Consider the following 27663-nt stretch of genomic DNA (forward strand, 5'->3'; position numbering starts at 1 on the left):
AAAATGATCAGTACCCGATTTCCTTTGTCAATGAAGATCAAGAGTGTTTATATGTTTTTTTGTGTACTTCGTGAATCACATACACCTTGGGATATGGTTTCGATTTCATAGTGACAGCGTTCGCTGAGCGTAACGGAGCGAGCCAAATATGCCTCGGCGATCAATCATCAGTCTCCATTTACATACGCTTTTTTGTGACGAACACTCGAGACGAGGGCTAGCCCGCATGACCGTGCATAAAGTTTATACTTATTGTAAATTATGACTTAGTTATTAATAATCTGTGCTATTTAGGATACTAGAGAATAGATTTTTACTCTGTCTTACAACAATTAGGTCCGTTTTTAATATAGTCACTTTGTCCCCATATACAATTTTCTTTCATGAGTATTTTAACATAAGAGTTATTCATTTGAAGAGAGAATTTTCTTTAAGACTCGAAGTTTACAACGTGACAACTCAAGATGAACCAGAGGGTACTCTGGAACAACTCTCCGTGTTAATACCCGCTCGTGCCCGATAACATGTCATCATAATTGTGTACGTAATCCAACCAAACATGACGATAGTAATCTTTGACTTGCTCGGTAAGCATGCTTTATCTATCATTACTAGATAAGACATTTTACAAGCTCACACATTTCTCATATGATATTAGTTGGTTTATGTTGTTTTGACCATACATGTCTTCCTTTTTTGTACATTAGCTCGTAATAGCCTCTCAAGATTGGCGCCACTGGACAGGTTTACTCGTTATCGTGTACTTAATGTCCTTTTTTGCGGCAATACCTTTTTTTATTTAATTTGCAATAATTGTGAATTGTATGGAATATTTTAAAGTAAAAGTTTTGTTATGTTTTGTTTTAATATGTTTTTTAATTTTCCGAAATCTGAATGCTCTACTTGAAAAGACCGTTCAATGCGGCTCTTATTTAATATTTTATTTCTTGTTTAAAATGTTTATTTAATGGTAAGACTATAAAGTATTTTTAATAATGTTTTCTACAGATAGACGACAATTTCTATAGCTACATGCAATATTAGTCCTAGAAGCAGTAGTCTATGATTATATGGCACCCTAGTATTTACAGAAACGTAGTTTTTGTGTAAAACCCAGTCATTACTTTAGTTTTCAAGGTGACTATAAAAACTTAAGTAAACGTTCTTTTGTATTTTTTTATTGCGAGCCAACAACATTAGTAAGGACTTGTCTACTGCGCAGATAACAACTGTTATATAAATCATTGATTTATCGTCTTGGTTTTAAAATGATGGAATAACTTAACAATGACATTTTTGCTTCTGCATTATTCAAAGACATTTTATAAAAATATTCCAACATATAACAGAATATAAGTTTCCTCATATACTTTTTACATAAATAAGTTTGCTCTAAAAATCATAATGTTATGCCTAAGCCTAGTAGGCTTTTTATAATCATCAAGCCTGTCAAATAACTGAATATTTTGCTCGTAGATTTTATGTTTCGTTACACACAAGTCAAAAAAGTATTCTTTCCACCGTGTTCTTACTTAAACTTTTCGTACCAACCTGGAAATCGGCCAAGTACTGTCTTCATTTGTCAATACAACCAGCTCTGTTATATCATAGGTCGAAGACATGCTTTATTTATAGCGTTTGGCTCCGGGGCGCCGTCTTGTCTAGACTAGACTTTATTGAATATTCCCTTTAACCCGCCCATAGTGCAGTTGCGGTTGTCTATTTTATACACGGATGTTCGCGTGTGATTAAATATACGGCATAGCCTATTATCATGTAATTATGTCCATTCGTGCATATAATATGCGGTGTGAGCCTTGCCGGTGACGTTTCGTTGTTTAATAGATTCAACGATCGATGCGTAGACTATGGAAACGTATATAAGAGCTTGGATTTCCTAAATTGAAAGACCAGCTTTTAAAATATAAAACCTTTGATTTTGGTTCTCTGGGTAACCTTTTGGAACAGACGGATAGAGCGCTCATTTTGGCTTCATCGTGAAGTTACTAGTGAAATAAAAAGGAAACGAATACTATTTGAATGAATTTGGAAAAAATAAGACAGCAAATTGATTTAATTTTGAAATGTATTTACTAACTTAGGTTTTCATAATTGTAACTTTTTGTTTAACAAAAGCGATTTCATAAAGCAACTGTCCTTTTCAAATATAGCGTGGTTAAATATATGAACTATTTACGATTTGACAGTTATAATGAACTAGAAAATATTATGATAATCATATTCAGTCAATAGCCTTTTAAGATTTGGTCATTTCTATTATTCGAACGTTGACACTGCGTAAATGGAAATGCGTAGAAAAGTAGTTTCTATTGAACTAGTAGCTTATATACTTTATATTTTAATTTTATTTGTGACGTTAGAACTGTTTATAAATACGAGTAACAGAGGATTGTGTTAATCTTAGCTGTTGATAAGGTCTCTTGTCATAGCAATCTAGTATTTATATGACTTAAGTTTATCTTATCTTTGTTACCTACATACATATATGTAGGTAAACATTTGTCTTACATTCGTTTTTTGTTATCTACAAAAAAAAGGTTTTTGTCCAAAAAGGTTTTAATACCAAAATTTTGTACGATCATTTTTCATTATTATCCTCTTACCTTAAGTATAGGCAGGCAATAAATACCGTAATTAAGTTACCTTAATCAAATCGAATATTATCGAAGATTCAAAAACATTTAAAATTCTCGATTCACCTCCAAATCGAGATAAATGAAAAGAATAAAACAGTCAAAAACTTGTGAAACCAGTTTGAGTCAAATTATAAGTATTATGTTATGTGTATATTTAATCGATTTTAGCTTTAGCATAAGTAAGCGTTTGTCGCGGAGGCGTTCGTGTTTTGCCGGTGCGGTGTAAATTGCTTTGTTTACAAGGCACTTACGTCAGTCTCGCTTGGAGACGCACTCGCAAGTTCAAGGTGACTATTTGTTGGTGAAGACGAATTGCTTACCAACACGCGTTTCTATTTAATAAGTTGAATATATTAATTTTACAAATATTATTACTAATATTTAATAATCAATTATATCGGGAACAAGGCATCATTCTTACATTCAGAATAACTTCCAAAATCCTTCGAAATTAAACATCATTTTTTTTCTTTTACATTCTAAAGAAAGTTTATTTTCCGACAGCCAAATAACTTACGGGTTGTTAAATACGTTCCAAACGTTTTCGTTATGTTAAACGACGCAGTAGAAATCTGGTTGATCTCACGTCGTTACTTGCGACCTGTGTACACAGTTGTTCTGCTCCTTTATAAGTACGTGCCCAGCCTGTCATCGAGTATGTTGCAACAGTAAACACTGACTCATCGTCTTTGCTAACATCAGATAAGGTGATTGTTAAAGAACACGCCGGAAATTGCTTCGCCACATCTTTGTCGCTTTATCGGGATTGGAAAATAATGTTACTTGTTTTATGTTGTAAAAAATTGTAATAATTATCGACCAATGTAGATTGCTGTGCTTAATTTGGTTTTGAATTAAGTACAACTTTAGATTTTTTTTGTGTTGATAGTTATGCTTTCAAAAAATACATGTTTTTACCTTTTAAATTATTAATATCATATAACTTTAACATAGGCGTTGTCGTCATTTGCTCACATCTTGACCTACTGTTCCAGGTTCTCGTAAATTAAGCTGAGGTCAAGCTGCACTTCATGAATCTAGTTGCTCTCTAAGAACATACATATTTTATATGCGTTTGTAGATAAATCTTAAGAATAAACTACATTTTTATTACGAATATTTAATGCGACATAGTAATGATAATAACACATCCAGCGCTCTATTAATCTATTAGTTATGAAACTTACTAATATTATAAATGCGAATGTTTGAATGGATGGATGTATGTTTGTTTGAAGGTATCTCCGGAACGGCTAAACAGATTATAATGAAATTTGGCACACATGTAGAACATACTCTGGAAGAACACATGGGTTTATTATGTGTTTTTTAATTCCGCGTTGACGGAGTCGCGGGCGTCAGCTAGTGTTTTAATATTACTAGTATTATCTGTATAGATATTTTATAGCTTGGCATTACTTATTGGTGATAGTAAATAAGTTAGAATAGTTCACGTGAACTTAACATTTGCAAGCTAGCGGAGGTTAGAGCGGTTGCGTTTCGTTCCCTTTCGATTACGATCGAGCGCGTGAGAAACAAAATCGACCTTTGAGCCATTACTTGTGCCTTATCCTTTCCATAGACCATAAGTACATAAAAAATACAATTATAATAATTGAAAACATATGAATTTGTTTGTAATTTGGTACTAATCCGTGCGTATGTACGTATAATTTTGGTCTTAGGAAGTAAAGTACTTATTCACTTTCATGATATTCCCTGGCCATTAGATAAGAACATAATCGATAAGAATATGACGTCATAATGCGTGGGAAGAAATCATTTAACACGTCTAAAGTTACCTTCTTCCGGTGCCGTATCATTCGCGATATCGTAATAAACCTAGTGTGTAATCGATGAGATCGGCTTACACGATTCTCTCTATATATCATTCATTATAAGTGAAAAAATAAACAATGACAACATTAAGTTTAATTTCGCCCGCAACAAGTCTCATCAAATCTTAAATGACATAATGGTCAAATTGATATTGCGTCGTCCTATAATAGTAGCTGTTTAAATGAATAAATACATCTCACAGCTTTTCAGTTCTACGTAGTATATATCGTAGTTTGTGTTAGTAAAAACTAGCTGTGGCCCGGGCCTCTGTCCATGTAATATTAAAAAAAAACTTAATTAGTATAGCCTATGTGCAAATTTTAGCAAGATACATGCAGCCATTCTGGAGAAACTTTTTAACAAACATCCATCCATCTATACTTTCGTATGTATAGTATTAGTAAGATTACTTAAACAATGAAATCGGCTAAAAAAGAACATAGAAAATAAATCTTTTTAAAAAGTATATTGTTAGTAATAAATTACAGCTGCATCGTAAACAGTACTGGCCATGCACAATGCTGTTTTGGCCTAATTAATGCAATAAGGTGTCAATGATTGTCAATTAGTATTCATAGCTTGTCCGCCGCGGCTTATTATGAAGCATTATCGTATGAGGCACGACGTGTGTCGATTGCCTAATCTATTGCTCAAGCACGGATGCCCGTTAGGGACACCGCTGTTAATTAACAAAGTATAGGTCGAGAAAACTGCAATATAACGATGATTAAGGAATGACGCTAAAGAAAAATAAACTTTTGAATTTTAAAGTCCACTGTTAATTGTACATTTAGGTTCAAATATTGATATTGTTTATCTGATTTATTAATCACATTAGTCATAAAAAGTGCAGACCATTCAAAAGATAACATTTAATTTAAATACTTACAATTAACATCTGCAGTTCGCAGCATCATTTGTAAATAACAGATGCATCTTGAATCGTACAAACTTCAATACAAATAATATCAGCCCTGAACCAATCCTACTCTTTAAATCAAAATAACCATAATCATAGTAAATTATCTCTTATTTCTACCAATATTTACGGAATACAAGTATCTCTCCTAAAGACCATTTCAATTTGTCTAACATACCATCCAATATCACAATACTTTAACATAAACTGTTGTTTATTCTGCAACAAGTACTATGCCCTAAATTAACAAATTGTGACGCACTTAATACACAAATTGTTAATATTGTATTGCGCCACAATGTTTACTCATAATGCTGTATTTGTCTTTTAAAAACGCTGTTACCATACATACCTTTATGAATCATTTTATTTACCAAGAATTATACACAATCGTGTCGATACAATTACTCGATGATATTTTTATAATGTATCGATAAGTGGTCCATAGATAAGTATTCGTAGATATCGATATTACGCGGCCCCCTCCCTAGGGCGTACATTTGGTTAGGATTGCGGTAGTGATGCAATGGCCAACTCGGTCACACCTAGTATTTTCGCTCAAAGTCAGATGTTTTTAGAACTAGATCGTCTGCACACTCTTCGTGACCCGTGATCTTTTCTTCCATAAAGGTTACGCGTACGACATTGTGCTCTATAGTTTAATTTATTTAAAGCTGTCGCCCGCGACTCTGTCCACTTAGAATTAAAAGAAACGTAATTACGTCTACTGATTAGTAGCCTATGTGTTCTTCCAGACTATGTTCTGTATGTATGCCGAATTTCATCGAGATCCATTCTGCCGTTACGGAGATACCTTCAAACAAACATCCATCCATCTAAACATTCCCATTTATAATATTAGTTAAATAGTAAGATGTATAATATTTATTAACGTTTTATTATTAGTATTTATATTTATTTTTAACTACATTACTAATTTTAATACCCGAATAAGTGAAAATTTAAATTGAACAAGAATATACCAAATTGTAACTACTACACTCGTAATATAAAACTTTCTTGTTCAATTCAACGATTACACGCAACGTTAGTTAAAGATGAAAATTCGTCTCTCCGTATTGCGGATGAATTGTATAATTGCCGTAGAAAATTGCGCCTCCTGCAATAGAGGCCGGCTGCATCGATCGCTGAGGACCCGCTCGCACGGGAAACGAGCCGCGTAATTGCCCTCAATTGACGAATTACTCTAAACGGAGGAGGCATATCAAAGTATGTAATTTCCATGTTTTTTTATCGTTTTGGACACGAAGGTCTACCACTAAATGGTAATATAGACATAAAATTAAAAAAAAAATTAAAAACGCGAAATTTAAAAAAAACCTTAATTAATAGCCTACGTGTTTTTCCAGAGTATGTTTTACATCTATGCAAAATTTCATTATTCTTGAAATTCCATTCTAACAAACATCTATCCATTCAAATATTCGCATTTATAATATTAGTAAGATTAAAACGTAAAAGTATCTAGAACTATCTGCAAACATAATCTTTGTACACTTGAACTTGACCGTCGCTTATGATGTTTTCGTTCGCGCTGCGTACTCAAACATTCATACGATAATGAATTCGACAAATAATATTTGTACTTGAATACCAATTACATCATCAAAGTTAAGTGAAGCATACATAAGCGTAAATATAGACAGACATTATATGTCATATTATCATATATTTGTATTTAAATTTTAAACGAATCGACGGTTCGGGAATTTTTCCGGTAAAATTTACTTTAGTTCGGCTTTGCATTTTGTGGAAGTAAATTAAAACAAAATAAAAGATACATTTATCTGCCGAAATGCGAGTACTACTATACTACTAGAATGTTCCATTAAGTCGGGGTATTTTCATGGTCAAACCGGGCCATTCATGTCATATACTGCTTCTGGCTTTGCCACCTTTATCGCTATTAAAAGTAAAATAAAAACAAAACCGTCCACGAACGAATATTCATACGTAACAGTTCCTGAATGACGTTTGTTAAACTAATAGTTCTTACAGAAAATTCCTCGTCCAAAATCAATATCTTTTGTAAATCATCCAACCTACTTTGCATACATATTGTGAATTACATCAGTTGAAACACGCGGTCTCTTAACATTACAATGCAAATGTCAATTTGCAAACAAACGTGAAAAATTCTACTTGTTATGCAAAGTAACTCAATTAAAGTTGACGTCTTAAGGATAATTACTTATGTAGAAAAAAATATTTAAAGCATCTTATTATATAAACATGCCCTTACTCATTCTAATGTATTATGTCCATGTTTGACGAAATTGTATTTTTCTCGGTAACTTTAGTTAAATATTTGCATAGGAAATATATGAATGTCCAATTAGTGTTGGAATAAAATAATTAGATCATTGTTATCTAACTGTGTGATCTACCGTGGGTCTCTGAGACCATCATATAAGAAAGACAACGTCCTTCGCAATGGAATAAACATTAGAATGTCCCCTTGACTTCTAGACACGACGGTTCTTTCCCTTAACAGTATAAAAGAAATAAGTTTGCGACAATAGAACACCAGAAACTGTATGCTTTATTAGTACTAAGTAATCAATTTAATAGATTGTCGAAGTTTGACATGTAGGCGTCATAGGGACCGCGATGAGCCTCAGTTTTACATAAGAGTTATGAATCGCAAGCCCACGCGCGTCGCAAGGCCAGTGCCAGTGCGCAGTTGTGATGATTAATCGGCTTACATTCGATCAGTGCCGGACACGACATTCAACCGCTTGGTCTCTTGTCTTGTTTCACCAACGTAGCGCATTTGTGAGTTATTCCACTAAAAAACGCAAAACATTTTCTATTGTTATATGCTGCATAAGTGATTTATTATCTTTATCGAAACTAAAGATCAAATTAATTGTATATTTCGATGATAGCAAACATGAATCCCTACAACATCAAATTTCCCAACTTTCTATATTAAATTTGCCTTCTCTATGGTGTATCGTGCTGTTCAATTCTTTTCAATTTGCTCTTTGTATTGGTGCCATCTTTACTATACTTCCAAGATGTTATGTCGGCATGTTTTTTTAGTTATTGCTTTACGTGTTTTCGTTTTTCTGTTGTCGTAGACGTCAGCTCAACGGACACCCCGAGGAAATCGAGCGACGACTATTCACGAAAACATTTATCAGGTAAGTTTTTTGTTACATCAAAAGAATGCATAAATTACGATTTGAAAAGCATGACAGCACGGTCTTTCTCCAAAATAGGTCATGTTCCAAAATAGGTTTCATATCATAGCTTTTTCTGTACATATTTGTATCTAAAACACACATTTTCACAATTATGTCACGCTTCTGCACTCCGCGGATTTGCAACGCAGATCTGATCGAGGCCGAAGAAGACGAGGTGTCGAGCAGTCTACCCGATAGGCATCGCATGTTTAGAAAGGCATCCAGTAAGTCTATCATGCTTATATCTTGTAGCTACATTTGTAAGGTGCCATCACAAATGACATCAACATGACACTTAAAGGACACGATAAAGATAATAATTAATGTCACACAGTGCACGAAAAGGTTAAAGTTTGTGTGTTGTCATTTGTGATACAAATAGGTGAAGGCATGCTACATTCATTTGCACTGGATAATATAACGTAGTGAGGTGACGGAACTTAAAAACGGCATTCCTAACCAGCCACAATTAATCTAAAAATAAGTTTTATGAATAAAATTATATTGATATAACAATGAAGTAAAAATTTAAATAAAAAGTAAAATAATACGTTGACTTTTAAATTAAAACTCAAATAATGCATGACTCGGTTTTCATAGCTGATAAAAAATGTCTTGTAGACGTTTAGCAAATGTTTAAAGTAGTTACACCTACAGCCGTTTGTTAAATAATACCTCCGTAATGAACGGTATTGTTTTGATATTTCGACATTCTTTTTTATAACAACTTTGTACCTGATTTGATAAAAACTTTTGTAGTAATAACGCGAATGATGAAATGACAAAAATAACACTAATCCGGGAATATTTGTTCCAAAATGTTGGTACTAATGTGTTTGTATCAGCCTGTCGGTAGCAGGTAGCATGGTGTGAGCTGGTTAGTAGTGGCTAATGTTTGTGTGTGTCACTTGTGTACGTAGCCGCTAGCAGCTCCTTCAGTGGCACTTCAATGGACGCGCTCTGGGAGAAGCATCCCCGACGCCTGAGTGAGGCAGGCCTGCGCAGGTCCTCAGGTACGTGCACACATCACTACGCCCATTTCAAACTACATTCCACGCCCGATCGCCAAGGCCAAAAAACATTCACGTGGAAATAATTTGAATATCTGCATAAATCACTATTGTCATAATCGTACGTCGCTCACGCTCGTAGATCGCCTACATGCGCTTTGGACGCTGCCGATTCATTGGATGTAAACTGCTAGTCGTTAAGCACCTGTGGTATTGATGGTTTGGATTTGGTTATGAGCATGGTATTTATAAAGTATTTCACCAAGTAGAAGTCAAATGCAGTTTGTTTGGAGTAGTGACCATAGCGAAAGTCCGATAGTTTTAAAGCAAATCGTCAGGTCTGTACTTCGGAATGTAAATGGCCGTTTAATGGGCCTTGCAGTTGCATATAACGGTATTTGAGTCTTGTGCACGTAGTAAAATATGCGCGGTGAATAAGGAATGCAAAGAGGATATCCATATTTAGTCATCTCGTAAACTCTTTAGTGCCTGTCACTTTCTATAGAAATTCTGAACTAAACAAAATGATGGTCCTAGAGATTTCTCGCAAAAATGCATTAATAATGGATTATAATTAATATTTCATTTCAGACCACAGCGTCGTGTTAACAGAGGACACAGATAGCTTCATAATTGGCGAAAGGGTTTGGGTAGGCGGCACTAAGCCTGGCCAAATCGCGTACATTGGTGAAACGCAATTCGCGCCCGGAGATTGGGCCGGTATTGTCCTTGATGACCCAATCGGTAAGCCACTAACCACAGTAATGTTACCACTTCTTTAGAGTTCATAAATAATATGTATCTGTTTAATTCATATCAAATTTTTAGGCAAAAACGACGGATCCGTTGCGGGAGTGAGATATTTCCAATGTCCGGAAAAACGGGGAGTATTCTCTCGGTTGACACGACTGACCCGAGCGCCGCTGGTGAGCCATGCCCCTCACGACACATCACCGCTCTCTGACGCTGGCAGCGTGTTCGAACGACCACCTTCTGGCGCCGCGAGGCCCAGGCGCACTCTCTCTCCTAATGGAAGTGTCCGCAGCATCGTCAGCAGCAAGATGAGTAAGATAGTTTACTGCGATATATCTTTAAACAAATGGTTAACATCTTCTTTGAAACTAATGTGTGTGCATTTTTTAGATGCTTCGATTTCAACAACGGCGAATGGAGAACTTCGCCTGGGTGACCGCGTTATAGTATCAAGTAGTCGCGGCAGTAAAGCCGGGATTTTGCGTTACGTCGGCGTTACTGATTTTGCGTCAGGCGTTTGGGGTGGAGTGGAACTCGATGACCCTCTCGGAAAGAACGATGGTTCCGTTGACGGGAAGAGGTTTGTTTACAAGAAAATAAAGGTGGATTCTAGTGGTCATTTCAAAAGAGTTTATCGACTTGCATGTTTATCTAGTTTCCAATGATTTTATGATTGAATTGTAATGGTAGTGGATCACAGTAAATTCGAACCAATAATACGAAACAATGTTTTCAGGTACTTCGAGTGCGCACCGCGCTTCGGCCTTTTCGCGCCGATTTCGAAGGTATCGAAGTCGCCATCGAATAGGAAACCGGGCACGTGCGCGATCCACAGCAACGGGCGCGGCACACCGCTGCGGCGCTCCAACTCACGGGAGTCGCTCACCTCACTCGGCACCTCGGTAGCGTCGTCGCGCGTGGGGGTGAGGCTCGGCGTGACATCGCTCGGCGCTCAGGTAGGCTAGCCTCGCGCCCGGTCGGCCGAGCCCCCCACCTCACCCAAGCCGCCCAGGCCTCCTCGACTACACGACAAGACGTTGCTAGTGAAGCACGTGGAGCGCGATCGCTGCGCCGTGATCGCTCTACCGCAGCCTCGCGTCTACTACGACCTCGTGTTCCGCTCGGAGCCGAAACGCAACGAGCTGAGAGCTCGGCGGTGGTCGAGCGAGACTCTGCCGAAGTCGTGGCGTTGCTCGGAGAGCGTGCTCAGTTTCGAGCGGCCGCGGTCGGAGCGATCGCGGCGCAGCGACTCGAGCGGGTCGAGCGTGGCGAGCGCGGGAAGCTCGGGCGGCGAGGTGGTGCGCGTGTGGGGCCGGCCGGCTGCGGTGACGAGGGCCAGCCGCGGGGGCGCCGCCGACTTGTTCGTCGCTCTGCCGCCGCCGCGCACTCACTTCTCCGGCTTCGGCAAGACATACCATTTCTCCTGCGTCTCGCCCTTCCAGTTCACCTACCCCAACGTTGTGTACATTTGAACGCGATAGTTCCTTCACATGATAACCGATGGTTCCGAAACGTATTCAGAGGTGCGAGGCGCCCCTGAATATTGTCCGTCCTGATTATTTTCCTCGACTTAAAGCACTCACAATATATTTATTGGCACAAAATAAAGAGAAGCAGGAGATATGGTAAGCGCAGTAGGTGTGCTTACCGTCTGCATGAGCATCGGTTTTATTTTGTTTGTAGTTGGCACCCCTTGGTTTGGCCCTTGTCTTTATTTTATTTGTTACTAACAATTATTTTATAATTCATCGTACTAATTAGAATATTATTTCGCTCGCGTCCTAGATATTCATGTCAAAGTCATGCCCCACTCACTTCACAGTTGATCCCGCACTGAATTATAAAGAGACTGTCGTAGTCATATCGTAGAAGTTTATTATGATTTAATCTGTGATATTATTTTTAAGATCTCATTTTAGACACATATTACGTATACTTGTGATGGTGTCTTTTTTATTTGTACTTCAATTTTTTTTGCTTTGTTTACGATAACTTCACCTCGGCATGAATTGAAAGTTAATAATATGTTGCCAAAGATTATATTATATTTACGTATACATTGATTACTCACAAAACGTTGTTTTTTATGTATTTAGAATCTTATTGCACTAAGATAACTAGAACACAATACCATTATTTAATTTCTTTGCTAAGAAAGTTGGTTTCTTATACAAAAAACAGTCTATCACAAGTTTGAAGCAACTGTTCAATTATTTCTTATGTCGTTCCGAATATATAGCCGGTTATGCATTTCCCCTATTGATTTACAATTTATTTTATTGTCTTATTTTATTTCGTTGATATTAATCAAAATTTTAATTGTTTGTGTGTGTTTTTTTAATTATTTCACGTATACAGAAAGCTATAAGATTACATGACGTACTCCGTGACTTGCCTTGCATTGGCTAGCAACCTGAGTACTATATCGCTTAGGCGTAGCGATACATTTATAAACAAATTGCCAAGACTTCGGGCAACATTGATAACAAACACAATTGAAAGGAACTGGAATAATACTTCTATAGTTGTTGATCCACAGCGAGCAAACAAGAAAATCTTATAGCATTCCGTGTATAGACATTACAGCTTTGCTAAGTAGTATAGCTGCAGTGGGAATTGAGTGCGTTAACGCGTGTTGTTTTGTTCTGTTCCCCCCATGTTTGTTTGCGCGTTCGCACTGTCACTAACGGCACGGCAGCGAGTCGGTCCGCGAGCCTCGTCCACGCCCGTCAGCGCCAAGAACGCGTTGCAGGTACAGTATCCCACGATCGCGGCGCGGTAAGCCGGGAATATCGTGTCTACAATTAAATAAAGTAGATCTCGTATCGTGACGTTTTGTATCAAAAGAAACCTTTATCCTATAGTGTCCTTCTTTCTCTTTATTTGGTATCCAAGTTTTCGACCTTCAGATTGATTCTTCGTCATATTAGTCGTAACTCCTTTTCTAATCGTGCTACGCCGTATCCTATCTCATTTTATTTTATATGTGTGTGATTTTATGGCTGTCTTTTGATATCACTAGACTCGTCTTGCTGTTAAATATCAAAAGAACGCGATATTCCTACTTATTTGAGTTTGAGGATACGGTTGTCTTTCTTACCTTGACTTTCATTGACGGAACGATACGACATCTATAAATAATTTATGTAGGCTCGATACTTTGGGTGAAAATCATTTGTGGGCTTCATATCAAAAGACGTTTTGCAATTCTTGCTAATAAACATACCACTAAAGATATAATTGTTATTTATTTTTAATTTGACATTTTGAATGTTGAATAAAAAATGAAATTTTTAAAAAAAAATCTTTTTTTTAAGTTTTTTAGCAAGATTGCAAAGTATTTATTTCTTTTGATTTAAAGCGCATGCGTGGTGACCTATCCCGGCTATCGCGTTGTAATTGTTGGGAAATTCATAATGTAACTTTTGAATGTTGTTGTATTTTTTTTTACTAAAAATGTGGTTTTTCAACTTGTCTTTGTTTTCACTTGGTATTCTACTTTTAAGGATTAACAATAAATAATAGTTTTATATTCCATAATTTAATATTAATAATTTTTTAATTACATAAACTTAATAATAATGCACAGTAAAGTACAAAAATAAAGCATGTTCCACAATAAACCAGATTCTGTTTACAAAATCTAGGCGTCATGTTGTGATTTTATGTGATACAAACATTATTAGCATTTGTCAAAGGCAAAAACTGTGATATTTGATTTTGAACTTTTTCGCATAATTTATACAAAATAAGCGTCAATAGCCTAATGGTTAAGGGTACGGATTTCCGATCACGAAGTTGGGGTTCGAATCCCGCCATTCGACTATTGTCGTAAACCATATCCTAGCACAAGCCTAGAGCTTAGTTGGAATGGTAAAAGAAATATTAGTAAATTTACAAAAAAAAAATCTGCTAATATTTAAAAAAAAATTTTTTTGCTACATTTATTTTGTCGCAATGGAAACAATTTTTTCTTTTTTTTTATTTATTAAAAGAAAACCCAGTGCCTGTAAGAATTGATGATATTCATTTAGTTAAGTACTCGTATAACTAAGCATTCCTTATATGTGAATAACGTCATTTACTATGACGTACTTTGATATTTTATAGTAACATAGATGTAGACCTAAGAATTGTGTAGACACGTCTATAAAAAAAAATCTCAAGTATAACGTAGGTATTTATTAAGTGTTTAACTTTTAATAAAATTGGTATATCTTATTCTGCATGTTTAAGCATTTATAATGTCTATATAATTCTTAGGAGTTTTTATAAAGCTTGCATATTTACTATGTATGAATAATTTCGAATGCATTAATATTAAGGTTTAATAAAATTATGTCTGGATTGTCGTGTCTTATTATTCTATCCCTATATTTTCTATATAATAAAGTATTCGTATAACTTACTGATGTGGTTTTATTGCTATAATACGATGCTTGTGTGATTGCATGTTTGTGATGGTGTTTGATGCTTGGAGCTCTGACTTCACGAAGTATTTCTGTTTACCTTGGAAAGCAGAAAAAAGCTTTATACTACTACAATAGTATTTTAACCCAAAAAATTTACGCATAAATTATCCGATAGAATAAAAAAATCGTTAATTTTTCATGTATATAAATATAATTTTGGTACCATTCTATAAAATACAAAGCTATGCTTCTAAATGCTATGAGTTAAGGAAAATTGCATGATAACAAAACTGCTGTAAATATACTTCAGTTGCACATACCAAAGGTGCATTTTCAACTCCTTCCTAATATCAACAACATAGTGCTTTCAAGTTACTTTGTACATGTGCATCAAGTTAGAATTAAGTGATACTATGATTTGAAAAGTTTTTGTACCAATATAAGTAGCGAGCATGAGTTTATGAAAACGAAACCACGTTTTCTGGCCTAAAAATTATGTTACAAGAAATTACTATTATTCAGACATACATGAAGAACTTTGTCGTGTAATGAAAAAATATGTAAATTTTAGTATTCATTTTATACACAATTCTTAACGAATGCATAAAACTATTGATTTGTCAAAATGAATTATTTTTCTACAAGAAAAGACTCATTTATTACAAGGCCAAGTTGTATAACTTAATCCTTAACTTAATAAGCTATATAAAAAGAATTTCATCGATATGGGATTTTTTCACGCAACGTAGATTAGCTAGAAATATAGCACACATTTCTACCAAATTATGTCTGGCTATGAATAAAACCCATATTTAAAAAAAAAAACAAAGTTTTCGAGGATCAGAATTGTAATAATAATACTCTTGTTTGGATTAAAACTGACCTGAAAATAGTGATTTTTAGGAAAAAATAATTAACACCAATACCATTTTGTATGTTATATAAACAAACAGTAACGTTAGTCATAGTAGAAGCGATTGAATGACGGTGGGAACGGTGAGCAATTAGCAGCCGTTCATGTTAGGGCTGCCAATTTTCTATAAGCTAAACAAAAGTTTAGTATTCAAAATAACGTAACGAAGATCAATGACTTGGTAACCCAGCAAAAAACACGTCTAAAATAATTATATCTATTGATTTTTATCATACTTACTCAGACTCTTACTTCGAATATGCAACATGCAAAGCCGGAGACTTCGGGTAGAATCCGAAGAGGCAGCCCTAAGTCATGTGGGAGGGCGTTAATGCGCCGTGCGCTACTGCCGTGCTCTCGATGCTGTAATCTCTCGAAATTACTCGATAATATTAAATATAAACAATTATCGTTATTCATACCGAACCAAAAAGGTTTCGTAAATTAGATTCGACTATCAAAGATAAATTTAGTAAATATTCGCTATCCTTATAAGGCTATTAATAATAGGATGTTGGGTAACATGCTAACCAAATCATTTTAGTATTGATTTAAGCGTCAATAGCCTAATGGTTAAGGGTACGGATTTCCGATCACGAGGTCGGAGGTTCGAATCCCGTCATTCGACTATTGTCGTAAACCATATCCTAGCACAAGTCTAAAGCTTAGTTGGAATGGTAAAAAGAAATATTAGTAAATTTCCAAAAAAAATCTGCTAATATTAGTTTTAGTCATAACTATGTAATGAAAAATCATAGCACACAAATTTAAATCCCCAATACTATAAGAAGGACGAACACCTTTAAGCAAAGCATCAACTTGTAAGTTTTTTTTCGACTGTTCTACCTTTTAATTGAAATAAAAACATCAAACATATCCAATATCAAAACGTGTCATCCAATTTAATTCGTATTCGATTCAGCGAATTGAAGTCCGTGCAAAGATCGAATTACTCAGTTTTTGTATGGTTGCTTTGTCGCAAGAGGGGACTGTAAAATTATATATATATATATTCTTGTTGAAAATAATAAATACACAAGCCCGGTTTTGAACTTCAAAAACTACTAAAAACGCATATAAGGTGTACTGCGTTTAAAGTATATTATGGATCCATGGCGCATTAATTGACCATTATTATTCAAAGGGTTAATTACCAATTAAACCTTGATTAACTCAGATCTAAGCATTGGACTTCGAGGGATCGTTGATGGAATATAAAAATTAAATAAACGATATGAGAAAATGAAAATGAAAAACGAATTATTAAAATAATTAACTCATAATTATTTGTATTAATATAAAACAGAAGTCGGCCCACGTCAAGTTAATTATCTCCTCGACTTGATACTATCGAGTATCAAGTCGAGGAGATATCGATGCTGACGGCATGTTTTGACCTCTAAAGCAATCTCTAATTAATAAAATTAAATATTAATTTAATTTACATTAATAGTAACATTAAATGCGTTTTAGATAATAATATGTGTAGGTAGTTTGATAAATGAAAGATGTTAAATACATTGAATAGTTTTTTTTAAACTAAATGACAATTTTGTCGGTATTACTTAACCCTTAGTAGCCTGATTTACATACGAAAGTGATTCATTTTTGCTGTGTGATATGTGTTTGATTGATAAAATAAAACAATAATGTTTTTTTTTTAAAATTTCGTTGGAAAGAATATTATAGAACAGTAAAATAGGTACAGCCAACCTATAAAAAACTAATAGTAATGTGAACATTCGGTTTTAAAGATTGGTATCAAAATTGAAACTCTATGCTAATAAGGGTTAACTCGCTAAACACGATATAGTTTTAAGCTGGATATTTTGGGTCATACTATACAGGTTGTCCTAAAAGACGCATGTAATGGAATAATACAGATTCCGTAGAGGAATCTTACTTCTAACTAATTAATGTCAATGATTAGATGAATGGATGGATTTTTGTTTGAACGTATCACGAGAACGGATGAACGGATCTCGATGAAATTTGGCATAAATGTAGAATTTAGCGTGAAGGAACACATAGCTATGTTTTTTAAATTCTGCGCGAACGGAGTCGCGGGCGACAGTTAATACTTCATAAAGGTACATTGTTATGATGAAAATGTGGATCGACAGCTTTTTTATATAACAGCTAGGTTTTTATTCTAAAATATTAATTCATACTAAATTACAACATAAATGTAATAAAATAAATTATGCATGACGTTTAGTAATAGATATAATTAACAGCATTAGTCAGCGAGAACTAAATAAGTCGCCAATTATTCCGTGCCTTATTCGTCGCCATTAATACAATCCTTTATGATGTCAACTAATCGATTGTCAATTAAAAAACAATGTACAACGTCTTAATGTTACTAATTGTTTCTTTTTATTTCAATGATCGTTCCTTTTTTAAATTAAATTAAAACTTTTTGTATTAGGTTACAACTTTTTCATTTTTTTTATAAAGAATAAGCGGGATGGCAGTTTGTTTTGCTCTCTCGCATTATTACGACTAAACATTTATTTTTAACGATTTTTATTTTTTATGTCTAACATTGAAACCGTTTGAAATTGTTAAAGTTATCACACGATAATGACTGGGGTACACGATCGAAAAGTGAATGATTATCGTTGTAAAAATTGTGTGCAAGACATCGGCGACAAATATGAGAAAATTACCAAACAAGTGAAGTGTGTCAAACAGCAATGGATTAAACAAAGGTCTTCAGTGAACTTCACGGATTGTAGTACGCTTTTCAATCCGCAAAGTTCCTGTAGACTAGTGTTTACGACAACTGATGGTGCGGAGCGAAGAGTAAGCAATGGAGACACATGGCTGAATGAAGATAATTTTGGAAAGTTAACATAATGATATATTGTTCTTTTACCTATTTTTGTGTCTTAATCGTGTCTAATTTGATGTATATTTAATATTTATGTAAGAAAAAATGTATGTCTAGTGTAATAAGACGGTTAATTGTGGAACATTGAAAATTACTTGAAACTTAAATATTAATCGAAAAATATTTATCGTATAAGTCAAACAATGTTCTGAGACATTTGTTATATGAATCTATAATTTCTTTATATTAAACAACAGGAGTTACTGCGGGAGAAACAACATCATTTGGAGAGGCTGATGCGTGAACGTGAACTGGAGCGCGCGGAGATCGCTAAAGTGTCCCTCCAGGCGGAAAGAGCGGAGACTGCCTTAGAACTTATTAAAAAAGAAGCAACACAGGTATGGACGTATAATTTTTTGTTTACTCAATCGTAATGTTATTGAGATTTTGTTCAACAAAATATTAAATGTACCTTAGTAAATAACAAAAATCAAAACATTTTTACAGGCAAGCACAGAAAATGCAAAACTTAAAATCGAACTGGACAAGCTCAATAAAATGTTGGAGGACGAAAAGCAGAAGGTGGAAGATCTTATGTTCCGAAACGAAGAAGAGAATATTAATCGAGAAGATTACAACGTAAGCTTTTATAAAATAAATTATAGTTCCATTCTACACGTGTCGTAAGGTTTTAATTTTACCAAAAAGTAATACAAATAATTTATTATTTCAGAGATATAAGGATGCAATGGAGGTGAGTGAACTGGTATAGATAAAGTAGTATAACATTTTTTAATTAATTTTTAACTCATAAAATTTAATGCGATTTAATTAAAATTAATCTCTAAATAATAGCAAGAGAAAGCAGCTAGAGAAAAACATATTCGTGAATTGGAAGCAGAGATAGCGCTGCAGTCCGCTAGAGCTGACACTACAGCTGCAGCACTGAAAGCTCTTGAGGATCAACGCACCATCGAAGTCGCCTCCGTGGCCGAACAACACAAAGAAGAACTCTCAGCTGCTCATAGTCAGTATTAACTTATATCTTTATACTAAGATTATTATCAACAATTTATAATCGATTTATGATTATTTTAACATTTTCAGCTTTATCATCAGAACTGCAGAAATTACTTGATGAAGCATATGCCTTACTTAAGGAAAAAGAAAATGAAAAAGACTCACTAGGCAAGAGTATGTCCGAAGAGCTAACTCGTGTTAAAGCAGAATACGAAAAAGCATTAAATGAAGCTAAAACTAAAATCGCAATCGCTCAAACAGAATTTGAAACGCAAGTTTCTGTTCTAACAGCTAAGCTGCAGTTAGCAGAATCGAAACTAGATGCTGAGAAACAGAACATAGAAAGGCTAAATAAAGAGAATAGCCAAACAGTTATCGATCTAAATACTAGAATAACACAACTTCAAGCCGTCCTCGATGATAAAACATTAGAATTAAATAAAGGTAAGACATTTAAACAGACTTTGTATAAATACATGTAAATGCCAGTTTAACTAACGATATTATTTCTTACAGTTTTAGGAATGAGTAAAGAACATGAAGTTAGCCTGAACAAGGAAATTACAAAGTTAAAAATGGAATTAAGCGCAAAAATTTTAGATTTAGAACAATTGGAAGATTCAAAGAAGAAACAGGATACTGTGTGCAAGAGTCTGCAAGAAGAGTTAAGTCGAATTAAAGAAGATCTAACAAATAAAGAGAATGAGTATAAAACATTCTTGAATGAGATATCTCAACAAAACGAGAAAAATAAAGCAGAAATTATAAAATTGCAACAAAACCTACAATCCAAGACTAAAGATTATGAAAGACTGCTTTCTGAGAGTAGTGAATCATCCAATTCTAATGAAAAAATGATCACCGAGTACAAGGAGACGCTGCACGAAAGGGATAAGGAAATAATAAAACTTAAAGATGAATTTGAACAAGCTACAGCTAATTTTAATATTAAACACAGCAAAATTGCTGAAGAGCATAAAAAGGAAATTGACGATCGCAATTCCAAAATAGAACAGCTAATGAAAGAAATTGAAAGTCACAAGCTTGCTTTAGATCAAAGTAAAATAGAACTGGATACACTTAACTCACAATTTACACTTAATGTCGATGAATTAAAAGCGTTGAAACTAGAAAATGAACGTTTAAAACAGTCTATAGATGAATTAACCCATGTTAATACAAATCTAAAAGAGAAGATGGCAGCTATGGAATTAGAAATCGGAGAACTAAAACGGCAACTGAACAGTAGTTTAGAAAAATGTGAAGAACTGCAGGTGACAAAAGAGAAGATAGAAAACGAATATATGAACCTTACTGGTCAGACGACAGATTCAAATGAACAGTTTAACAAACTATCGCAACATTTGAAAGATACAGAAAAAGAGCTCCAAGAGTTAAGAGACAAACATAGAGAAGTCACTAACAACTATGGACGGGTAGAGCAAGAATTAAAGCAGAAACTTTTCAAGCTGCAAGAAGATTTTTCAGTGGAGCGTGGCCAATTATTAGATACGATAAATGAAAATATTGAAAAACAAAAAGTAGAAGAAAATAAAATTAAAGAATTCGAAATGCATGCCCACGAACTTAGCAATCGCACAAAAGAATTAGAAAATCAGAACGATTCACTTTTAGACGAAAATTCAATTCTTAAAAGAGAAATAGAAGGTTTAAGAGCCAAAGAACAAGAATTGAGTATTGAATATGACTCCATACGTAAGAAGTTAGAAATGGAAATAGATAGATACAAGGAAGAAGTCTCGATGCTTAAAGCTGAAGGAGCAACATCTGAAGTAAAATTGATGGAGAAAGTTGATCAACTCACTGAAGCACAAAATGACTTAAATAATAAACTTGAAGAAGCAAGAAAACATGAAGATTCTTTACAAAAAGTATTGGATGACATGACTGCACAAATGAATAACAGAACTGCTCAGCACGAGAAACAAATTGTTCATATTCAAGACCAGTTGTCCACTGTGAATGAAGAATTAAATAAATATAAAGCGGAAGAACAAAGACTGAAAGACCTTCTAGAAGAAAAACAAAATTATGTAAAAGAATTAACGCTTAAATTAGAAATGTTTGAAGTCGACGTAAAATCGCATTTAGAATTAGTTTCTGAAAAGGACCGCCAACTAGCTTCAGTGAATGAAGAGTTAAGTAAAGTAACGGATAGTAAACAGAAATTAGAAGAACAGTACAATAACTTAACGGCAGAAGCTTTAGCAATCAAACAAAAGTATGATAATTTAGTGAGCAATGCAACTGCAGAAGAATCAATGTTAAAAGACCAATTAGACCAAATGGAAACGTTAAAGAAAGACTTGTTAACTATTTCTAACGAAAAAACACTCTTAGAATCAAAATATAACGAGGCTACAAACGAGCTCCAAGAGGTAAAAGTTAAATTGGAAGAAGCTGAAAAAGTTATTAAAGAAAATACAAACATAACAGATAATTTATCAAAAGAAATGGGGCAAAAAGATGATTTGTTAAAATCTCATATCGATCAAATCACTGAAGATGCTGAAAAAATCAAAAAGTTAGAAGAAGAAATAGCTGAGATTAGATTGAAAATAACAAACAAGGATAAAGCTTTAGAAGAACATCAAATTGAATTGACTAAATTGAAAGATACTTTAAAATCAGAATCCAATGAAACACAGAACAATTTTAATACACTTCAGACAGAAAACGAACAAATAAAAGAAAAACACAAAATGGAAGTAGAATCTCTTACCAATGAAACAAAAACTTTAAGAGGTCAAATTGTGGAAAAAGAAAAGCAATTAGAAAATCTACAGAAAACACAGGATAAAATAACAGAACTACAGGAGCTATTGGCAAAATCTGAAAGTGATATAAAACAGTTAACAAATATAAATGAAGGCCAAAAATTGAATTACGAAGACTTGAACAAGCAACTGCAAACACAATTTGACGAATATAAAAAAGAAAGCAGGAGCAAACGTCATGACCTAAAAAATCAATTGAACGACTTCGAAAAACAATTGCATGAATCGAGAGAGAAACTAAAAGAAGAACTTGAGAAACAAAATCAATTGCAAATTAAACTTACGGACGCTGAAAAAAGAATTTTAGAGTTGTCAGAAAAATTGGAATTATTAACTGTACAACAAACGAGCGACGTAAATAAAGATGATAGACTTGAAAAACTTACAATTGAGTTACAAGCTATAAGAAAATCAAGCGCCGAATCAATGGCTAAAAGTGAACTGACAATAAATAATCTGCAAATAGAAGTTGACAATAAAATAAAAGATTTAAAACAAAAAGACGAAATGATAAATAAATTACAAGAAGAATTAAAGGTAAAGAAGAAAACTTTAATAAATCTAGATGAAAGATAAGAATTTCAAAATTAAAATGCTTTTTTTTTTACAGAATCATAAAGTGAAAGCAGAAGTGGCAGAAAGAGAAAAGGCTATGATACAAAAAGAAATGAGTACAATGGGGAAAAATGTTCGTGACAAAAATGATAATGACGCTATGGGTACTCTAGGACAAGGGGACAATGCCACAACAAAGTAAGGAAATCTATTGACAGTCAATACTAATTAACTTAATCTTGATTTTATAACTTTTTATTTCCTAATTCTCTTGTTATAGGGTACAAGAGGAAAAAGAAATTATAGACGGACAAGTTAGCTTCTTGAATTCAGTGATAGTGGATATGCAGCGTAAGAACGAGCAGCTAATGGCGCGAGTGCAAGCTTTAGAGGGGGCAACTACGCCTAGCGAACCTCCTCTATTGTAAGTTGTTTGTCAATTTTGCCACAAATCATATTTTTGACATAAATATTACACCTTGTTTCTATATTAAATTTGCTTAATTCATCTTCAGTAACTCGTATCATCGGTCGGTCATAAGAATTTTAACAGACGAAATAATAGATGGCAAAAGGGCGGATCAAGCTGATTACTACAATAGTGTTCGAGCAAGAATTACGTATAGATAATAATTAAAATGGCATATTATCCACAGTAATGGTCGCAAAACGCGCACGCCGCGTCTGTTTTGCGACATCTGTGACGTGTTCGATGCGCACGACACGGAGGACTGCGCGCGTCAGGCCGCCACACCGCCGCCACCCGCGCGCACTCCGCCCCCGCCCCGACCCTACTGCGATATATGCGAAGGTAACCTTACTTATTATTAATATAAATTAGAATGTTTTAATGAATGTTTGTTAATAGATATCTCCAGAACGGTTGCACAGATCTTTATGAAATTTTAATGTAGATATAGAATAGACTAGAACACATAGGATATTTATGATCCCGGAAATGTGTACAATTCTCATGGTATAAGTTTGAGAACACTTCAAAACATCTTATTGAAATTTAGTACAGATACACATCTCAAGATACATTTAACTTAAAAAAAAATAGTGTTCTGAGCTGTCAAGATGATTAAAAAAATTTACCATCTGTTTCAAAGTTGATGATAATCCATTTTCCTTTGTTACAGTGTTCGGCCATGCTACAGAGAACTGTGATGAAGAGGAAACTTTTTAATACCTATTTATTGAAATTTAGTTATATTGTTACCGTTGTTTGTTGTTACTCTTTGGCATGAGTATTATTTATTATTGTTTACCGTTTACAGGTACGACTTGTTTTGTAGTTGATATCTTAGGGAATGTTTGTATATAAGATCATTGATCTTTTAACTAAGTTTTAATTTAGCATGTTATTTTAAAATCAGGTGATTGTCTTTTTATTTTTGTTGTCTCTTACACATTATCTGGATATAATGCGTATTGAGAATTATATTTTAATGAGCACATACACAAGTCCAATCTCGATCATTTCTTTCATCAGGTTTCATCCTGTATTATATCTACAAAATAATATGATTCAAATTAACAACAATATATAGATATGAAAATTTTTTTAAAGCAATAAAATTATTATGAAAACCGTACCTTGTTTTATTTTTATTTAATATTCTTACTAAGTTTGGAACTTTAGCAGGGACAACTACAAAAATTAAAAAAAATGAAACGATTTAATAATTATAAAATATCTTTATTCATTACAATTATATTAACTAAGATTAGTCGTTAATCTAAACCATCCTTCTTTTCTTTTATTGCCTCCTGTAACACAAGAAATTGTATATGAATAAATAAGAAATCATTGAAATATTTTTGGAACATCAAACATAAATCAAGAGTTAGTTATGGTAAGTACTACACTTGTATAGCTTGTATTTATTGGCTTCAGCATTACATGCTCTACGAGATGCTCTTGACCTCTACGATATTAGCCATGAAACTTCTTTTTAAGATACAAATATAAAGATAACATACCTTAAATCTCTCTTCAAACAGAGACAGTTCTGATGTAAGATCTGTGAGTGCATTCATGAAAGCCTCCTGTGGCGTGTAGTCAGATGTTGTTTGAATGCGTAAAACAAATTTATGTTCCAATGGATGTGGGATTTTGTATCCAGCAAACAATACTTTGGGATCTTTCAGAAGTTGGCTGTAAGAAAAAAGTATTTGCTGTCAGTTGTTTATACATAACAATATGAATTTAATATAATATTGGTTTGATATCAAATTTACCGAGTAGACAGAATACATTGAATTAAACACAATCTTTAAAATCAGACCTCATTCCTAACATAACTCTACTTTTAAAGTAAAGCAACAAACACCAAAAATAATCATTGAATATAGTAGTATAGCAAATGTCATATCAAAGAAAGGATATTCCTTGTGCAACACAGCATCTAATCATAGTAAAGTAATTTTTACTTACTGTCTAATCATGTTACCAAGTGTGTGGTCTTCTTTGTTAACAGTGAATATAGCTGCATTCGTAACTTTTGTATCTTCTTCCTTTTGAACTCTGTAATAGTAACAAATTACTAATTGTTAACAAGCACTTTCACTGTTGAAACATATTTTCACATGCATTTTCTATATGCTATTGAGTATATTATCAGATTTATTAAAATTCGATTCATTTAATCTTTCAATTAAGAAAACGAAATATCCAAAATAACACAAAATCCAAACCAAAATTAGAATTAGTAGTAAATAAAAAATAAACTTACTTCTTCTCTCCGTCATACAAAAGAAATGACTCGAATGTCGGCGGCGCATTCATCGTAAGATGTGATCAAACTATTCTTATTAAATCTTTCGTATAATTAAATTGTAAAAGTTTGTAAGATTTTATTTTATTACGCGAACTTTATTTAACCAACAACTAATCACTGTCAGTGACATCTGTCATTACCCCGGATGTCAATATGACAATGCTACAACGATTATTGCCATAATTTTCTTCAAAATTTTAGGAAACATTGTAGAATTAAATTATTAAGCATGCAAATCCACGTAGTCTACTAATTTTGAAAAAATTTGAAATATTTGGCAGAAATTATTAAATAACTACAAGTTTTCTTGGTTATATTATAAAAACGTTAAAACTACCGAAATGTAAGTGTTAACAGAAAGTCGAAAGGTTGTTATAAAAATTGTTTAAATACATCACAAAAGTTAATGGTTTTGTAGAGTTTTTTAAGTTATAAAATAGACAGTCAAGTAAAAATAAAAGCCAAGATTTACAGCAGAAAACACCGTTTATTTTATAATTATGAGAGAATTTCAGATTGATAACCTACATACAGAATATGACTATAAAACCAATCTAATTTGAATTTCACAATTTTTTCAGAACATTTCGGTTAATTCGTAAGTAAATTACTGTTATTTCAAATGTAATAATGCTATAAATTTTGTATCTGAGTTAATTAACAAGAAGAATGCAGGATAATTTGTCATAAAAAGGATTATTATAAATACAACTTGAATACATTTTATATATAAACATACAAGAAACTCATATCTGAACAGTTCTAATATCTATTTCAACATTTTCGTCTAAACTAAATATGTATAAAAACAACATGATTTAAAATAATTTATAAACTTTAATACATTTTTAATGTTTTACATAATCCAACGCCAAGCGACATCGATTATTAAGAGAGAACAAAGCATGTTTGATAGTATAACATTAAAACTACATCTCAAGTCTAGCGACTCTACAGTTTAACAAGAAGGTTTAATAAGTCTGAGAGTCTCAATTGCTTAAATATTTATTTAATTATTTTATTAATACTTTTCTTCGTGTGATAGAAGTCGGAGGTGACCATACCTCCTTTTTAACTAATTAGGACAGTGTTATTGATATAGCAGTAAAACTATTAGGACAAAAGAAGTGGGCAAACGACGTGCCGAAATCGAAGTGCTATGTGTGAACCTGCCTTAAATATGATTCCAATGACTTTATTAAATGTTTCTTAAAATTATTATCTGTATGTTCGTTGTCCAATAAATTCACAAGCGAGAACGATTCAGAATGGTTATCAATTGAGTTTCCTCTTTTACAGCCGACCTAATAACTTGGATTAGATTATAAACTCGTGAATAGATAATTTGTTACATTAGCTATATAAAGTACGAGGGAGTATCTATTGAGATAGAATACGAGTGAGTACACGAGCAGTCCGGCCAATACATTGCTGAAGGTCAACGGTTAGTTAAGCTTCAGGGACGCTCCTCCTCGGCTCACTGTTAACACTTATTAACTATCATCTGTTATTGTAATAAAACACTATAAGAATTGACACATAAGTATATAAACTATACTAATTGTGTACATATACAAAATTAGCAATCCGATAACAATATGCACACTATTGATTATGAAAATATCTATGCGATTACAAGAATGAGATTTGTTATAAGTTACAAGTAAACTTTTGAGGGGCGACGAGCCGCTCGCTTGAACACGATACACTTAGAGTGAACTCTAGCGAGGGCACGCGCCGACTGGCGACACACCGGGAGAGCACAGACCGATCCGAAGCTGGCTTAAGTCCGGGCCGAGGTCTACGCTAACCTTTACTTTACAAACGAGATCCGCCCGAACGACGGGCGGCTTGTGCGAACTTGTGTCCATCTGACGCACTTCAACTACTACGATTAACTTTATTTGGTGTCCAGACACGCCAGCCTCGCGCGAGGCCGGCGACAAACTTATCCTACGT

At 33.9% G+C, this 27663-nt stretch overlaps 2 protein-coding genes across 15 annotated transcripts in view; one reads left to right on the top strand and one right to left on the bottom strand.

Moving 5' to 3' along the window:
* CLIP-190 (Cytoplasmic linker protein 190) overlaps positions 1-24515 on the top strand; it is a 46007-nt gene extending 21492 nt beyond the window's left edge. For 3 of the 14 annotated variants that reach the window (XM_013325016.1, XM_013325018.1, XM_013325025.1), the window contains 18 exons: positions 8520-8582; positions 8774-8848; positions 9545-9637; positions 10226-10378; positions 10463-10699; positions 10778-10967; positions 11124-11343; positions 13086-13139; positions 18806-18946; positions 19056-19187; positions 19282-19302; positions 19404-19575; positions 19656-20012; positions 20085-22903; positions 22977-23119; positions 23202-23345; positions 23578-23732; positions 24064-24515. In XM_013325016.1, coding sequence (XP_013180470.1) covers positions 8520-8582; positions 8774-8848; positions 9545-9637; positions 10226-10378; positions 10463-10699; positions 10778-10967; positions 11124-11343; positions 13086-13139; positions 18806-18946; positions 19056-19187; positions 19282-19302; positions 19404-19575; positions 19656-20012; positions 20085-22903; positions 22977-23119; positions 23202-23345; positions 23578-23732; positions 24064-24110 — 5216 coding nt within the window. In that variant the 3' untranslated portion in view covers positions 24111-24515. Of the gene's footprint in view, positions 1-8113; positions 8212-8519; positions 8583-8773; positions 8849-9544; positions 9638-10225; positions 10379-10462; positions 10700-10777; positions 10968-11123; positions 11344-13085; positions 13140-18805; positions 18947-19055; positions 19188-19281; positions 19303-19403; positions 19576-19655; positions 20013-20084; positions 22904-22976; positions 23120-23201; positions 23346-23577; positions 23733-24063 lie in introns of those variants that run through there. The other 11 variants (XM_013325021.1, XM_013325027.1, XM_013325024.1 and 8 more) reach the window with 9 other exon arrangements.
* A 92-nt stretch (positions 24516-24607) lies between these two features.
* On the bottom strand, positions 24608-25793 carry Rpb11 (DNA-directed RNA polymerase II subunit RPB11). The gene is given in 4 exon segments (NM_001312641.1): positions 24608-24694; positions 24908-25082; positions 25362-25451; positions 25660-25793. Coding segments are annotated over 4 exon segments (354 nt in total). The 5' UTR covers positions 25713-25793; the 3' UTR covers positions 24608-24658.
* Positions 25794-27663: the final 1870 nt, after the last annotated feature.

The sequence above is a fragment of the Papilio xuthus genome, unplaced genomic scaffold, assembly GCF_000836235.2.
Source record: "Papilio xuthus unplaced genomic scaffold, Pxut_1.1 DF824888.1, whole genome shotgun sequence".
NCBI classification, from domain to species: domain Eukaryota; kingdom Metazoa; phylum Arthropoda; class Insecta; order Lepidoptera; family Papilionidae; genus Papilio; species Papilio xuthus.